At 40.8% G+C, this 18,502-nt stretch overlaps 1 protein-coding gene across 7 annotated transcripts in view; it reads right to left on the reverse strand.

The window, feature by feature from the left end:
- Window positions 1-18,502, reverse strand: part of CLEC16A (C-type lectin domain containing 16A) — a 197,384-nt gene that overhangs the window by 45,321 nt on the left and 133,561 nt on the right. For all 7 annotated transcript variants that reach the window (XM_077828776.1, XM_077828775.1, XM_077828774.1 and 4 more), the window contains 3 exons: window positions 12,980-13,131; window positions 10,792-10,996; window positions 8,512-8,679 (listed from right to left, as the gene is read on the reverse strand). In XM_077828776.1, the coding sequence (XP_077684902.1) occupies window positions 8,512-8,679; window positions 10,792-10,996; window positions 12,980-13,131 (525 nt within the window). The remainder of the gene's footprint in view (window positions 1-8,511; window positions 8,680-10,791; window positions 10,997-12,979; window positions 13,132-18,502) is intronic.

Below are 18,502 nucleotides of genomic sequence, written 5' to 3' on the forward strand. Positions count from 1 at the left end.
GGCAAGGCCCCCAGAACCTGGGCCACAAAAAAGAGGGCAGAGACCCCCAGATCCCAGTCACATGGAGTAGGAAGACACCCCCCTAGATCCTGTCACACAGAGAAGAGGAGAACCTGAGACTGACAGCTGTCCTTGCTCCTATTCTCCCCAGTTCCTCTCCCAATGACCTACACCCTCCCTCTTGAGCTCTCGACCCCTCTCACCTCTCTTACCACCCATCTCCATCTATCCCCTCTCCCCTCAATGCAGCCTCAAGCCCCTCTCTCACCCCTATTCCTCCAACTCCTCCACCCCCTAAAATGAACCTTCCTTGCCAGCAAGCATTCAGCTATCTTTATTTATTTTTAAACAAAATATTTTTGATTACTTCCCCCAAAACAGAAGCCACCCTGACAGAGGCAGATTTTAGTAATACGCCTCCCAACCATTTCCTGTTTTCTGTCCAAGGTGGGACTTGAACGGACACTAGCTGGGGAAGCTGGGTTCAAAGAACAACTGCTTATCCTCTTGAGGTATTCAGCTGGTGTGAAACTTCAAAGACTAACAATCCTGCTAACCAGTGGTATGCTGTGTATGTATGCAAGCCATGCATTGTACGCCCATTGGTCCAGCCCATGGGACAATGCTATCCGGCCCCCAGATGCACACAGAGGATGCCATTTTGTAGAACAAAATGGTGTCCTCCACACAGTTTGACCTTGTATATGCCATGTATACAAGGTAATGCTGCACCAAGGATGACATATTGGACCACCTAGTACATGTGTAGAACTACATGCCTTACTAAAAATATCACAGCACAGCACTGCTGCTAACTCCTCTGTCTATTCACACTCAGTGCAATCTATTAGGAGCAAGAATAAGCACGTGAGGCTAACTGGAGAAGCAAAATCTTTTTCATATAACGTTTTAATTTGGTTTTCCCCAAAGAGCTGCTGGGTGCCAAGCACTCTGTTGGTGTAATCCTCAACTGCTGGAGACCCTGGTGTGATGATCTGCACTCTGGTTTTTATCTCAGGCTTCCCTTAGTCAAGTGGCCCTAAATTTGGATCACTAGCAGAACCCCATGTCCTTATTAGGCACACCAAATGTAAAGGTGTAGATTTTAGAGCACTTAGAAGAGTTGCGCTTTAAACAGAAAGCTGGTCTTAACTTTAACTACAGCAGAGCTCTTGCTCTGCTATAATACTCAATATAGACAATTCGGAAGGCCTATCCAGATGACTACTGTGGGGAAAAACTTTTAAGCTTGTGGGTACACAGGGAAATCTACTGTGGAGCCAGAGGACCCTAAAACACCAGTGAAGGAACCCCAGCTACTCACCACATCATCTTATACTCCTCACAGCACATTCTCCCCAGGAACTATGCTGCCCTTTGTATTCCTGACAGCCCCTGCTCCCTCGCTATCCCTCTAGAAGATGGATGGATAATGTGAAGAGCGCACTAAATGCTACAATCTGCCAAACATTTTTCTGCCATTTGGAGAGGCGCTTGCTCTGTAAAGCCAAAGAAATTCAAACAATGCATCTGAACTGGAATGGAGGGGCTCTAATGGAAATAAACGACACACAGATATTTAAAAGCATCAGCACACATTATAGGAGTCCAAAATTCTTGGGCTTTCCTTTAACGTGTTATTTAGAAGTGTAGTTCTTTCTAGAAAAGTGACCATTTAAAGTATGCCATTGTGGGGATCCATTATTTCCACCTCAAATACATTTAGCTTTTTACCAGATCAGATTTTTTCCAACTGTGACTCCTATAAATTCAATGCTAGGATTTAAGAGGTCAGATGATCTCTTTCATTTTCACACATTAATAGTAATTAATGTTCTGCAGTCCACCTTAGGCAGTAACACTTGTGCAATCCTAATGCTTTCAAACTGTGTGCTCAGATACACTGATCCAACTCCACTTCCTTTAATAAGTTTGCACAGATCTAACTGATTAAATTTCAAACGCTTCTGCTGACAGTGAACAAGAAGAAATAGAATCCAGTCCATTCCTCATTACTGTTCTGGCCCTGCAGAGTTAACAGGAGTAAAAAGCAATATCATCTTGTCATTAAAATCAGCAGGTATGACTGACTACAAACACGGAACAGATCTATAGAGTAAGAATGCGTGAAAATGTGAGTTTTTCAAATTAGACTTGCACTTAGACTTGCCAAAAGCCTCTATATCCCCTATAGCGATTATTTCCATAGCAGGCTGACATAGTACTGTGCATGGGGTTTTTCCCCCACAGAGAATGGGAGTGATTTACGTTTGTTTAAACTTACTTATGGTCTACAATCCACCATGCTATTAGGCGAACTATGAAACAAGGAAAGGATTTCTCAAATTAGAACTCATTCATGTTTTGATTTTCCCACAATTCCATTGTGGGAGCTTATGAACCAGGAGCTAAAGTAAATGTTAAGGTATCATTTTTGAAATCAGCAGTCCATTTTGTTTAATGAGAAACAACTAATCTTTAAGTATTCATTGCTTGGAGACATTAATACATATTTTGTAACAGGAAAAAAAAGTAAAGCACTACAATTCCTTAACTACAAACAGCCCTTCAGATGTTCTAAAACCACTGCTGACCTATATTTTCTTGAAGTAAATGCTTCGGTGTATTTATCTGATATCCAAACTAAACAGAATTTACAAGTACTGTAGAAAGTTACCTTGGAAGTGAGGTTAAGACAGTGGATGGTGATGAGAATGAAGGTCTGGGGTATCTCAAGTCCCCCTTGGTCAAGTGGCCCCAAATTTGGATCACGAGTAGAACTGCATGTCCTTATGAGGCATGCCAAATTACAAGACAATCCAAGTAACCACAGAGATTTTAGAGCACTTAGAAGAGTTGAGCTTTCAACAGAAAGCTGGTCTTAAAGTACAGCAGAGCTGTCGCTTTGCTACAATGCTCAGCAGATAATTAGGAAGGTGGGAGGTGATCAGCATGAAGGTCTGGAATATCCCAGGAGTCCCATAGTCCAGGTCAAACAGATCTTTGTCCTGATTTTCAGGAGTACTACATGCTCAAAAACCTCACTGAAGTCAATGAGTGGTACAGATGGTCAGCATTTCAGACAAATCAAGTCACTAGTCAATGATTTAGGTAAACTGATCCCTTTGCCCCGTGCGGAGGAAAAGACTACAAAACTGACCTTGTCCACAAGTCATCTGCCATCCCGAACAAAAATATTAGTGAACCAAAGTAGTATTATGAACAAGGCTTCATTTATCCCAGCTGTAATATGTGCTTCTCCAACCTGACCCCCAAAAGGGGGATAGATGTCATCACCTTCCCTTAATTTTAAAAAGTATAGAACCCTTAACTAAAATCTACATAAAAGAATCTTAACCTAGAGTGGTACAGGGAATTTTTTTTTTTTGTTCAGATTTTGAAATGAGAAAGGGGCAATGACCAGCAATGCACAGCTAATATTCTTCAGAGGCTTTCCACAAACTCTTCCTATTAGTCTGCGATAAGCCCCATGTACAAGGGGTATATACAGCGCTGAAGAGGATGGGGGGACAGAGGAATCTATTGTTTTCTTATTTAAAGAAAAGTCCCTCTGAACCATAAGCAAGTAGGGCAGTGGCACCACTTGGTAAAACAGATTAAAGAGCATTATGTTGGAAATATTTAAGAGTCCTTCCTGTAAAATATACTGAATATACAGCTCAGTGTTTAACTGGTGTAATCTGAAATTAGGAGGCTAGTGGGCAAGTTAAGTGATATTTCCATTTGGAAATATTTCACAAGGAAATGTTTATAAAGTAATTTCCCCTTTTGAGGAAGTCGGATCCTCTCCACAAAAAAATTCAAAAGTACTATTATGAGCTCCAAGAATACAGCATTTCTGGCAGCAATGATTTAGCAGTATCCAGGAAGGTGGTGAACATGACAACCATGGAAAGGATCTCAAAGTTCTCTACACTTTGGTGAACAAATTTTAACATACTTCCAGAAACCCCTCCTAGTGTATTAGTGGCCACAATCTGTGAAGACTGATTAATAATTCTGGGAAAGTGTTACTCAGTCTTCACAGTTTGGGGCCACTAATGTGCTACGAGGGTTTTCTGGGAATATGTTAAAATTGTTCCTTGTTCCTCTCCGATAAAACATGCTCCATTCATCAGGTGAATCATCTGTGTTGAGAAAAACCTTTCAATATGTATTTGCGTATTACGCATCATAAACACAATACTAAGAAGAGTAGTCGTGGTACATTGCATTCTTGTCACATTTCAGTTCTCCTTCATGCCCTTTTTCTTTCAAACAACCATTGCCACACACACTGTTTAAGCAACTTTCATGTTGCGCCATAAAACAGTAAGAGCAAGGTGGAGCAGAAGACTTATTCGGATAAAGTAATTATATAATGTACATAATCTGTGTACATGTAATGTGATGCAAATAGTCTCAATTGCTCTTTTCAAAAGTTGCCTCCTAATTGTGCTTGAAAATTCAAGTTTTCATCTAAATGTAGGTCTTCACAACTGCAGCGGCTAAAGAACCCTTCAAAAGGTGAACAGTGTAACTCATGCAGTGAAATCTGCAGACAGTTTGAAATAGTAGCTCTGAGAAGTGTAAGTATATAAAGCCAAATTATGATCATTCAAATGCCATTAGCCATTTCTCCACTGATCATTTTAACAAAAATACCAACACCAATTCTTTACTGACTACATTTTTTCATATTTTAATTCACAAATTCTCTCCTTTTTGGCTTTACCACAGAATTTCTGGTTTGCCACATGGGAATGCTACAGAGTTCAGGTGCAGCCTGATGCAGAGTACATGGACCCTTGACACTTTGCTGTTCAGGGGAGGTGGAGATTTCTGGGGGGCCAGGAGATGGACAAGGGCATGAAGGGACAAAAGACCTACTTCTGTGTAAATTAGGAACTTAACTTTCATTCACTTCCAGTTTAAGAGGGAGCAGTGGATAACGGACCTAGAGCTTCTGACCAGACTATTGTCCCAGCACTTGTCCAGGCCTCCTAAACTGCACAGGGTAGAGATCTTTAGTCCTCTATGTCCCTTTGATATGTATGTGATCGGAACAGCAGAGGGTCAGGAGAGAGCAGTGGCTCTTGTTAACATTCTGCCCAGGACATGGACCCTGTCTACAGGTACAGCCATATTTAGGTACCAGTGCAGAGAGGAGTTCAAAAACATATCAGTCCAGCCCTAGCCTTCTATTTTCCGTATATTAACATTAAATGAACTACTAAGCTAATACATTCTATGCCAAGCAAAATTTCGTGGAAGCTACTCTGGCGGCTTTTTTTGGTGCATTTTGAACCAAAACAGATCTGATAAATCTATTTAATTCTGCTGATTACAACAAGCAATAAAGATTCCGCAATGAGAACCTTGTTGACAATTTTGCTTATATGTGAGGCACAGGAGACTTTACAATAGCTATATTAGCTGTGTAGCACTAATAGTCGAGAACATGGAGTGAGTGGCATAGACATAATGAACTGAATATTCCTGTATACTGGTACCTTTAGTTATTTTGGAAAAATATTTCTGGAATAGCTGAAGCATGTTAATTTAGACTACTTTGCCTATTTTACTCTGTGAATCCATGTCTGTGAAAGAAGAGGCAAGTCTTGTGTTCTCTATAAATATAAAGAGAACTTTGCTGCCTCATCAGCATACATGTACTGAATATCAGTTTCTAATAGCACTGAAACATACAGCAGTAGAAAATGACTAGTACAGGGACAATATAACTCAACTGCAACTTGTCAGATAAATTTTAAAAGTGCCTGAGCTTTATTTCTAATCTTCCTTTTCAGTCAGTTACTAAAGATGATCACTCACAATTTCTACTGAAGTCAAAGGGAGCTATGGGTGCTCACTTCCTCCCAAAAAAGTCAGATTAAACCATTAACCTTATAACTCTAAGAGAAGTGTGCAATTCCAATAATGTTAACTTGGCCATAATGCACTTATTGTAGCATTTTTATACTTAGTTATATCCACTGCTTTTTTTTAAAGATGAACCCCATTATATCATTGACTATTGTAATATACACCCATAAAACATTTAGAATGAGCACCATGGCCAAGTGAACTGCATGGAAGTAACTTTAATATTTTTAATTTCCTGTCCTGAGTGTCTGACACCATGTTAAATGTTAATGCTTTTTTCCATTTTTGCACATGCAAACAATGAAACAGTCTCCAGTCTCTACCAATTATAACTATTTATTAGGAATGCCTGACAATAGTGTCAGCCATTTGCATTGATTATCTTGTCCTCCTTGCAGAAGTACTGTTACTTGCTGAGATAATTTATGACAATGATCTTACTCAGTGAACCTACTCAGAGGAGATTACTCCCCTTCAGAATCTTGGCATCTTTTCCAACCACACCTTTCCCATGGAAGTCTTGAGTCAGATGTGACAGGGAAACAGTAACCTAGCCGCATAATCTGCACTGGTTACACCCTTACTGGTCCTGTGAAAATCTCTCAACCACAGTTTAACAAGGTTTGATGGTTTCACTTCTCTGTTAGTTGCATCAATATCATCCAAAAGCTAGCAGGTTCTAGCTGGTGCTGTGATGCTCATGCGCTACAATGGCAAAAGTGGCTTTAATTTATTGCATGGCCAAATACTGCAGACGTTTGGGGAAGAAGGTCACACATGGACCTCATTTATATCCAGCTAAATACAGCTATGAGTCTAAAGTCCACTCTACTGCCTTGGATTCCAGTCTTCGCAAACAGCCATCTCTTAACAGATGATTGGAGGAAGGATATCTTGCATGGGTACAAGAATGCTCTCACTAACAAAAAATGCTCTATGACAACCTTGTTCATCCACCTCACACTTGCTTTAAGTTCCACCAACCATTCTGGGCAGCTGAAAAAGCTCTTCTGTCATCCAACTCCTACCCAGAAGACACCTGGTGAGTGCAATGGGCAGGCTCTGAAGTAAACAAAAAGCACCTCCTAGATGATCCCACCATCGAATACCTGATGCAAAAATGGAGAATCAAAGATTCGCCAGAGTACGCATGCAGAGACCTCCGAACCATGGAATACATTGTGAACAGGTGCCCTATCTTTTCATTTCCATGAGATATTGCAAAGGTGCACTCTGCATTTCCTGAAGCCCTCAAATGAATTTCAAACCTTTCTATTAACTTATAAATGTTGCTATTTCCATACTAAAGACGACGTTATCTGTTCACTAGCCCGATTTCACATAATAGTTGAGAAAATCTATTTATAACCTCTGTATCACAAGGAGCTATTCAGAGAGGACAAGATATGTGATTTTTAAAAGACGTGACATTAAATGACCCATACTCCAACAGCAGTAATATGTGACAGGGTGTGTACTAGAAGACCTAGTACACTTCTTTGGTACTTGAAGATGTACCTTTGGCATCTTGTTCACAACACAACTGAGGCATGCATCAAGAAGCTACTTATGCACCTCGTGTTATGAAATATTGCTTAACTAAACAACTCTTCCTAGAGGCTCATCCCGGAGTGTCTCTCTACATTTGAGTTTAGCCCAATTTTTTTTCTATCTGCTGTTCCCAGTGACCCAGTTAGCTTTCAATCATTTGGAACTGGAGGCCAAAACACTTAGATTTGTCACCAAGCAATTTTAATATATTTAAAAGTTGTACCAATAGCCATTTGACAGACATTTCTACTGCATTATTAAAAAAAGCAACAAATTTAGGACCATATGATACTATTATAAGCTATACAACAAGCATTCATATAAGTACCAGATATCACTAATTATTCAGGTATCCAGTGCATACTCATCTGCACAAGCACCTTCACATCACAAGCTGGAGGTGGAAAGACTTATCAGGTTAGCTTGTGCTTCTCTGCCACTTACAAGAGCATTTTCTATAATATATTTACTAATGCTTGGGCTAATCAGCCTTGAACTTGTAAACCAACTTTTGAATTTTTAGAAACTGAGCTTTGAAAGACTTGGATCTTACCTATCTTAAGCTTACACCACAGAACATAAGCATTAAAATGTGCAGTCATCTTTTCCTTAGAATCAGTGTTTTTGGGTAACCACACCTTGCTGAACTAGTCATTTTGTACTACTGATGAAACTACCACAGCTTGATTAGTAACATTTTGAGTGTTTCTAAGAAGTTTCAAGGTTGTAATTCTAAGAAATTTTTGAACAGACCTATTTATAATCTGAAGACAAGACAGATGGCAAAATACCAACCATTAGATATATCTTATTTAAGGAGACACTCTGACCTAGGTTTAGAGAAACAACTTACTTGTTTTTAACATCTGAAAATAGAATGGTTTCACTTCTTGATAAGTTACATATAATAGAACAAGATAGTTTAAAAAGGATAATATTGAAAGAAAAAAAAATACATTTCTGGTGCGGCTGAGGTTTTGCTCAAAAAGTTCAAGAGGCAAAGGTTGTGCCACACGTTTCACATATCTGACTGACATGGAGCAGCAGCTTGCTTCATCAGAAGTTCTGGCTTACCTGGGACTTTGTCAACAGATGCAAAAACAGATCGCTGTACAGTAGGGTCACAGCTGCCACGCCGTGACTGGTCGTAAAATCTAAATGGCAGGTGCTGTGATGCAGATGCAGAGCTGTGTCCAAAACCCATCACTTCAGTTGAAGGCTGGACAGGAAGATCCAGGAGAGCTACATTTAAACAAATTGATTTTTTGTTAATAAAAATCTATAAAAAGGAGATCTAATGTGAGAATTACATTGCCAACTTGCCCAGAATCTTGGGACCATAGCTAGTTTAGATCAACCTACATAGCTTGCTCATACTTGCATCTTCTGAATAAAAACAGCTTGCTGCTCGTTTTGCCCTGTAATTACAGGGCGGGAAAGGCAACAAGTGGCTGCAAACTGCACTCCCTTTCATGTATATACTAGGGAAACCCCAATATTTATTAAAGGAGGAAACAGGCCTTTTGCAATATGTCTCCATTACATAAACGTGATGGTTGCAAGCCATTTCAAAAATTGGTATCGTAGTAAGAAATATCCATCAACAAGGACATTCATTAGTTATGTTTGTGCACGGCAGCAGGCCAAGCCATTTGGAGACAGGTAATCTGGTAAGTAAATATCTGCAGTGTGTGCGACCACCCACACTATTTTAGGTCTACTTCCATGGAAGATCTTAACTCTGAACTTACTCTTAATTTAGATACCAGAAATCAAGAAGACCAAAGAATTAGACTGCACAATTATAATTCACAGGACCAAAGCATAAGTATATTTCACATAGCACTGAAACATTAGAAACAGATTTTAAAACTCTAGACCGAATAATTCTTAGTTGAGGTTGAGTCACTAATTTTAATACTACTACAGATTTTCTTTATACATTGTTTCATATTACAGATATTCCAGACAGTGATTGATGCTCTCCAGTAATCAAATAACTAAGATGTTCAGTTTCCTTTCTCACCTGCCCATCCCCTTTCCCTGTATGTTCTATCCTCTTCCATTCACTCACCCGATTAGTTCCAATCCTCACCATGCGCTGCATTGATTTAGGCCTTAGCTATTATACATTCAATCCCTATGTCAAGGTTCCTTCTCCTCTCTGAACTCTAGGGTACAGATGTGTGAACCTGCATGAAAGACCCCCTAAACTTATTCTTACCAGCTTAGGTTAAAAACTTCCCCAAGGTACAAACTTTGCCTTGTCCTTGAACCGTATGCTGCCACCACCAAGCGTGTTAAACAAAGAACAGGGAAAGAGACCACTTGGAGATGTCTTCCCCCCAAAATATCCCTCCCAAGCCCTACACCCCCTTTCCTGGGGAAGGCTTGATAATAATCCTCACCAACTGGTAGAGGTGAACACAGACCCAAATCCTTGGATCTTAAGAACAATGAAAAATCAATCAGGTTCTTAAAAGAATTTTAATTAAAGAAAAGGTAAAAGATCTGTAAAATCAGGATGGTAAATACCTTACAGGGTAATCAGATTCAAAACAGAGAATCCCTCTAGGCAAAACCTTAAGTTACAAAAAAGACAAAAAAACAGGAATATACATTCCCTCTAGCACAGCTTATTTTACCAGCCATTAAACAAAAGAAATCTAACGCATTTTCTAGCTAGATTACTTACTAACTTAACAGGAGTTGTAAGGCTGCATTCCTGATCTGTTCCCGGCAAAAGCATCACACAGACAGACAGAACCCTTTGTTCCCCCACACTCCAGATTTGAAAGTATCTTGTCCCCTCATTGGTCACTTTGGGTCAGGTTACCTTAGCTTCTTACTCCTTTACAGGAGAAAGGGTTTTCCCTCTGGCCAGGAGGTATTTTATAGCACTGTATACAGAAAGGTGGTTACCCTTCCCTTTATGACACCCTACCTGATGGATAACCACCTACATAGGTAACACTCCTTTCTACATCTCTTAATGCATAAAAGTTCAGAAAATTTAACTGCTGACATTCTATTTTATGTAGCTTCTCATACTGTTCTTATCAGCATAGTATCTGAGTACCTTCCATTAGTGAATCAAGCAACACTAACGTGGTTCATTCACTCTCTCCTCCTCCCTGCTGGGGCAGACATTATCATACATGAATATGCATTTTGCTATAATACGAAGATATTGTTAAGATCTATTGTTTAGAAACTGGACACTGGTTTCAAGATTCCTCTCCTGGGACACAGTATTTCAGATGCTTTGGATGACACGTAAGAGCAGATCTTACACTGAATTGTCATGAGACATGTTTCCCACTTCAAAGAGAAACATTTAAGGCATCTGCTTACCTGCAATTCTCTGCATTTTCATACGTCGAGCTTGGATGCGGCCCTTTGCCAAACGTTGCTTCGCAATGATACAGCGAATGTGATCAGAAAAAATAAATGTGGCTTGGAGAATGGGGAAGGGCTTAGAATGGGGACTAGATGCAGGTTTGTGAATTATTATATTCAGAGCTCTACTGTCATCTTCTACTCCAGTTACCTGCATATCCTATAAAGAAATGGAATATAGTTAGCGGTGAAAGAAATTGCATTGTTCATTGTGAATATTTAAATTAGATATGAACAATATATCATTATAAGAAGACAGAGACATGAGGTACTGCTTTAAAAAAAACCCCACACAAATGTTGCAGTATATTGGTACAAATTTCTTGTGAAGTAAATCCAACATGGCTAAGTCAGGCAAAAATTCAGTTAAGTGGTTTGACTGTGAAAGAGTACTTCTCTCTCTCCATTTTCTAGAAACATGACTATTGAGCTTGGCATAACATAATAAACAGATACTACTACTGCTGAGCAACTCATTTATAGATGTTTACGTTCTGATGCAGCTGGAATACCAAGAAATTTGAATTAGGTTCTAAAACATTGGACTAAATGAAGAATTATTATAAACTAGACTGAAAGATGCTGAAATCCCATTTTTCTCGGGTAACAACAATTCAAAGGACTAGACTCTAGAATTATCTATACTTGCTTTCTTCATTGTAACATTCTAGGTCAGTGGTCTCCAACCTTTTTATGCACAACATCACTTTTTGAATTTAAGTGCAACCCAGGATCTACCCTGCCCCTTCCCCAAGGCCCCACCCCACTCACTCTCCCCCACCTTCCCTCACGTTCACTGGGTTTTGGCAGAGGGTTGGGGTGCGGGCTCTGGGCTGGAGTCGAGGGGTTTGGAGTGTGGGAGGGGGCTCCAGGCTAAGCCTGGGGCAGGGGGTTGGGGTGCAGGATGAGGCTCTGGGCTGGGGCAGAGTGTTGGGGTGCAGGAGGGAATACGGGGGCTGGGGCAGGGGGCTGAGGTGCGGGAGGGGGCTCATGGTACAGGAGGAGATATGGGGTTCTGGCTCTGGGAGGGGGGGTCAGGGCTGGGGCAAGTGGTTGGCATGCAGGAGAGGTTTGGGTTCAGCCTTGGGAAGAGGGATTAGTGCTGGGGAAGGCCGTTTGGGGTGCAGGCTCTGGGAGGGGGCTCAGGGCTGGGGAGCGGGAGAGGTTCAGGGTGCAGGAGGAGGTTTGGGTGCTGGCTTGGGAAGAGGGATTAGGGCTGGGGAAGATGGTTTGGGGTGCAGGAGGAGGTTTGGGGTGCTGGCTCCGGGAGGGGGCTCCCCCGAGGCCTCAGGGATGTGCTGGCCACTTCCAGGAGCAGCATGTGGCCAGGACACGCAGGGAGCCTGTGTTAGCCCTGCTGTGCTGCTGGACTTTTAGCAACCGGAAATTGCATTTGACTGGCAAAGGCTCCAGGATCGATCAGCTGATCACTATCTACCAGTTGGTGACCACTGTTCTACAAAATTACCTAGAATAAAAGATTTCATACTATTCCACAACAAATCCCAATACACACTTAAATAAAATAGCTTCCCAATATATACCCAGATGTATTGTGTGCTTGCATACATATAGAACACACACACACACACACACACAATTTTCAGGGCACCTTTTAGCTATTATTTTCTTTGTTAAGTGTACTTAATAGAGCAAATACCGGAATTCGGGTTTAAGTATTTCAGAGTTTAAAAAACAGTTTAATTTGTGATGAGAAACCATCTCTTTCCTTTTCTTCACGAGTATTATAAGATCTGTTCCCTATTGCTGTGATTCAGAAGAGCCTTTCAGCACAGATTTAACTTTAAGCATGTGTTTAAGTGCTATTGACGTTAGTGGGACTTCAGTGCTCTGATTAATAGAGATGCTTTCTTGAAGCAGGGCCTTTATGAGGAAGTTACTTCATTTGCAAGTGTCCAGCTAGTGAACTTTTAAAGAACTTCTTTGGAAAGCTGGAAATAGCATAAAGCAATTTAACAGAAGATAGAATTAGAAAGGATACTAAGTACACAGAAAATAGGGAGGTATGCTATTGACCTAAAACATACACTGATAAAACCAATACTAAATTTGATTACACTGTTTCTTACATTAACAGACTTTTCAGCTGGAAAACAAATCCTCGGGTCAACAGATATCTTACCTGCAAAAGGCCCGCAAATTTAACGACTCCCCAGCCCAGTCTGGCAACATCTGGTTCAACTAAACTCATCTGGTAAATATCCACAGCCAGAAATCTCTGAACCTGACCTCCATCTTTTGTAATTACTGTACAAGCAATTAAATCGCTGTTATCTAAAGAGAAAAAAATAGTTAAGATAGGCAGCTATCACGGTTAACTTCTGCAATAGCTTATTTTGTTAGGAATTTCAAGATTTTTCAAGGAATATGCTTTGCATTAGAAACCTAAGTTATCTTGGCACATTTCAGATACTCGTTTCCTCTTCACATTCAGAGTCATTTTATCATGCTCATTCACAATTAATTCCTGGTATACACTGGATGATGACTTGTTTTGTCAAGAATGCTTTGAGTACAAACATGGTGTGGTATTTAAATGGTTAAGGGTTTTAGTTCACCAGGCTTTTGTGTTACACTCAACATGATTTCAGGGTTGAACTTAAATCAGTTAGTGCTGATATCTCCCTCTTCACGACTGCTGAGATACCTCTGAACTTAAAGCTACGCATTTATTTGTTTTTGCAATTGCTTGTTTGTTTATCCAAGTACCCCTTTCAGTTTTCCTCCCTCTCCTACCAGTTCCCATGGTGGAAGACCACACTATTGGCATCAGTTGTTGAACAGACTAGCAGGGGTGGGCAAACTTTTTGGCCTGAGGGCCACATGGAGGTATGGAAATGGTATGGTGGGCCACGAATGCTCACAAAATTGGGGGTTGGGGTACGTCGGGGGTGAGGGCTTGGGGGTGGGGCCAGAAATGAGGAGTTCAGGGTAAGGGAGGGGGCTCTGGGCTGGGGCAGGGGACTGAAGTGCGGAGGGGGGGGAAGGGCTCCGGGGTGGGGCTGAGGGGTTGGGGGTGCATGAGGGTGCTCCAGGATACACTTGAGGGGTTCAGAGGGTGGGAGGGGGATCAGGGCTGGGCAGGGGGGGTGAGGGGTTTGGGGTACAAGAGGGGGCTCTGGGCTGGGATCAAGGGGTTCGGAGGACCTGCTATCTGGCTGGAGCTGAGGGCCAGATTAAAAGGTCTGACAAGCCGGATGTGGCCCATGGGCCATAGTTTGCCCACCCCTGCTGTAGAGGTTAGCCTTCCTCACTTTCTGGATGTGCTATTTTCTTTTCCCATTCTGTGTTCTCTTGCTACTTTTTTGCCCAAACCCCATATTTTTTCAGATAATTCACAAATATGCTGAAATTGGTTTGATAAGGACAGGGTTTACAGTAACAAAAGAAAAGTGTCTTTCACCACAAAACACCGGTTTCTAATCCAGGTAGCTAATTTATTTCTACCAAAAGGGAGCCACACAGTCACTCACAATTCAGTGTGCCTACATTTTGGCATCCTGCATCTCTTTAGTGTGCCAGCAACACATTCAACATAATTGCAACAACAACAAAAACAAAACAGGGGTGAGGATACTAACAAGCACAGTTTCATTCTGTGGGTTGTCCAGAGACTCTGAACTATTAGACCAGAGGTGGCCAACCTGTGGCTCCGGAGCCACATGAGGCTCTTCAGAAGTTAATATGTGGCTCCTTGTATAGGCACCGACGCCGGGGCTGGAGCTCCAGGTGCCAACTTTCCAATGTGCCACGGGGTGCTCACTGCTCAACCCCTGGATCTGCCACAGGCCCTGCCCCCACTCCGCCCCTTCCCCTGAGACTGCAGTGCCCTTGCTCCTCCCCCCTTCCCCCCAGAGCCTCCTGCATGCCACGAAACAGCTGATGGGGAGGTGCAGGGAGGGAGGGGGACACGCTGATTGGCAGATCTGCCGGTAGGTGGGAGGGTCTGGGAGTTGGGTGTGGGGGAGTTAATGGGGCGCTGCTGACATATTACTGTGGCTCTTTGGCAATGTACATTGGTAAATTCTGGCTCCTTCTGAGACTCAGGTTGGCCACCCCTGTACTAGACAAATGACTAGGAGGAAAATTGCAGAGTACAGATGATTACTATGTAACTGTGGATGTCTGGTGTGAATAAGCATATTGCGCATACAGTCTAAAACCAAAATACTGCAACATGGAATTACCTGTAACACAAATCTAATGCAATATACAGGATGTGTCAAGATTAAGGATAACATTTTCAAAAGCTTCCATGTCACCTGGAAGTCTAAGTCACTTGTGAAAATGGGATCTAGTGATTTAGGAGCTTTTGAAAAATTTACTCTAAAACAGTACTGCAATAATTGTTCAAAAAGCATTTATAACCATCACCAAAGAATTCAAAAACAATTCCTGGTAAATAGGAGAAAATATTACAGTAAGTTTAAGCAGTCCCCATTAGTTCCAGGAGCTGAACTCCAAGATAACACAGTACACACAAGTCATTTCATTCTCCCTCCATCTCTGACTATTTCTGCATTTGAAGAGAAGTGAAATGGTCTGGTGGTTCTTTTCCACTAATATCTTGTCCCTCAATGTATGTTAGAGAACACCACCACATCACAATATGTACAGCTTTCGGAAACTTCAACAATTAGAACTGAATGAGTGTTACAGTCCGATTTTAAAAACTAAAAAAAATATTTTATTTTCACTTCTGACATGCATTAAGCCAACTACATGAAATAGCTGAAAAATTAAAATGAGGATGTGATCGTGCTTAAATTGAAGCAGTAACACATAACTGAAAAGCTCTCTATGCTCAAGGGAAGTACAACTAACCTGCTATGTACCACCTGAAGTGTCTTCATTGCTACTAAGAAGTTGATTAGATGCACAAAAACTCAGAAGAATTAAACACTGAGTAAGCTCGGTGAGTATTAGAGACCCAGGTAAGATAATATTGGATATCACTTGAAGCTCCAGTTACATGAGACATTAAGTATATTTCCAGATGATTTTGGCACTTTTATTAGTGCTGTGAAATTGAGAAACCATAGCTAAAGTATGGAATTATTGATAACCTTAGTCTTAATCTAGTTACCTTGTATTTTTACTTCAAAGTAAAACAGAGGTATTACAGTGGTTTTCCGCATAAAACAGTCTGCTATTCTTTTTCTTGTAACTATCCCAGGTACAAGATAATGGGCCAGATTTGATTAATGACTCAACCTTCTGGGGCAGTGCTCAACATTTCCAGATTAGTGACCCTTAATTTGAAGTAAAAAGTTCTCACAAGCCCTTTACATACATTTTTAATTATTTTATAATCTATCAATTATAAGAAGCTAGGAATTGTAGAAAACTGATAAGTGAAGCAAAAAGACAAGGAGAATTCCATGGCTAGCAGAGTTAAGGATAAGAACTATATTAAGAACAAACAGAATCCTAACAATGGTATTAGTCCCTTACTAGCTTGAAATGATAAAACTGTTAATAATACCCCTCTCACTCCCCCGTAAAAAAGAATTCAATAAATATTTCTGTTCTGTGCTTGGGAAAAAGGCTAGATAATGCATTGATATCATGATGAAATACTTTCCATTCCAATAGTAACTCAGAAAGATCTGACACAGCAGCTATTAAAGTCAGACACTCTGAAATCAGCAGGTTCAGCTAACCTGCACCCCAGATTTTAAAAGAGCTAGCCAAGGAGCTCTCTGGACCACTACTATTGATTTTCAATAAGTTTTAGAACACTGGGGAATTCATTCCAGAGAACTGGAAGCTAATGTTGTGCCAATATTTAGAGAGAGAAAACTGGATACCTGGGCAGTTATAGACCAGTTGATCTAACATTGATCCCAGCCAAAACAATGGAAAAGCTGATACTAGAATTGATTAATAAAGAATTAAAAGAGGGTACTATAATTAATGCTATTCAACATGAGCTTATGGAAAATAAATCTCATCCAGCTAATTGGAATTTTTTTTAGATGAGATTAAAAGATCGGGTGATAAAGCTAATAGTGCTAATAGTATTGTATACGTAGACTTTGATATGACATTTGACTTGGTACAGCAGAACATTTTGTCTAAGAAACTAGAATTATACAAAACTAACATACCACACATTAAATTGATTAAAATTCACTAACAGATTTAAGTCTCAAATTGTAATTGTAAATGGGGGGAGGAGAAGGATAAAGCAGTATGTTTCTTGGGGGCTCTGCAAAAATTGATTCTTCATCTTGTGGTATGTAACATTTTTATCAGTGACCTGAAAGAAGACAATTGCAATGAACTTGGCAGATGACACAAATTTTGGGGGAGTGGTAATCTGGGCACAACCCAAACAATATGTGTTTTTATATTACCATACATCTAGGAACAGAGTGCAGGGCATACTTATAGGATGGGGTACTCTATCTTCGAAAGCAATGACTCTGAAAAGGACTTGGGTCAAAGGATAATTAGCCAGAAGGGCTAATGTGATCCTTGAACGTACAAATAGGGGAATCTTGAGTAGGAGTAAGGAGGTTATATTACCTCAACATAGGATGTTTTTCTAAAATATATGCTCTAGTTCAGACACAATTTAATTCAAGGTAGTTCTGTGACCTGTGTTATTCATGAGGTTAGTCTGCATGATAGCAATGGTTCCTTCTGGCTTTATACTCTATGAATAATCTATAATCTAATGAAATATCAACTCCTGCTCCCCATGCATGATTGGCCAGACGTTTGGAAGGGAGGGGGGTGTTTGCCTTCCTCTGAAACATCAGATATTGCCCACAGCTGGTGATCGGACACCGGGCATAGTAGGCCAGGGCTCTGAGTTGGTTCAGAGAATCTTCTCTCACATACCTCACTGGTATGTATTGCTCATGTGCTTAGAGTCCAACTAATCACCAGAGTAGGGGTGAGCAGGGAATTTTCCCCTAGGCCAGTTTGGTTGTGACCTTTGGAGTTTTTTGCCTTCCTCTACCACCTGCGGTGTAGAAAACTTGCTAGCATCTTACTCCTAGTCAATTTCCTGCCTTTTCAGGAATCTCAACCTTTGGTGGCACATCAGTCTCTCCTGCACGCATAACAGTTTAGGGTCCTGAGGATTGATATGATTTAATATGTTCACACTGGGCTCAATATAGGGGTACAGAGATCTGACTACAGGAGATCTGACTAAAAGATATAATAGTCTCTTCTGGCCTTAAACTGAAATTTATTACGTCTATGTATTTTCCGATCGATAAGCCTATGTACACATTTGTGTATGTTTTGGGAGGCTGGCAGAATACTTGACCTTGATGGGAGAAAAGGGTGTATGGAACAGAGATTTTCTTTGCTTTAGGTTGTAAAGAAATATTCAAGGCTGTGTGATGCTGTTAACTGAGAAACATCAGTTGAGAAACTGCTCTAAACCACCTACTTCAAAGTAGCACAGGTAAATAGTGATCAAATTGATTATTGGGAGCCGGGGAGAAATGGGCCCTATGTCAAGAAAGTTGATTACTGAATACACGCACACTCCCCCCACAAAAGCTACCATCATGACTAAAATGCTTGTTGGCAGTTTCAACTTTGGCAGGACAGCACAGAGAAGCATGTACTGCTGTTGATAATGCTGTACGTGTTCTAAATAGAATCTTTCTTGTAAAAGAAG

The sequence above is a fragment of the Eretmochelys imbricata genome, chromosome 10, assembly GCF_965152235.1.
Source record: "Eretmochelys imbricata isolate rEreImb1 chromosome 10, rEreImb1.hap1, whole genome shotgun sequence".
Taxonomy (NCBI): domain Eukaryota; kingdom Metazoa; phylum Chordata; order Testudines; family Cheloniidae; genus Eretmochelys; species Eretmochelys imbricata.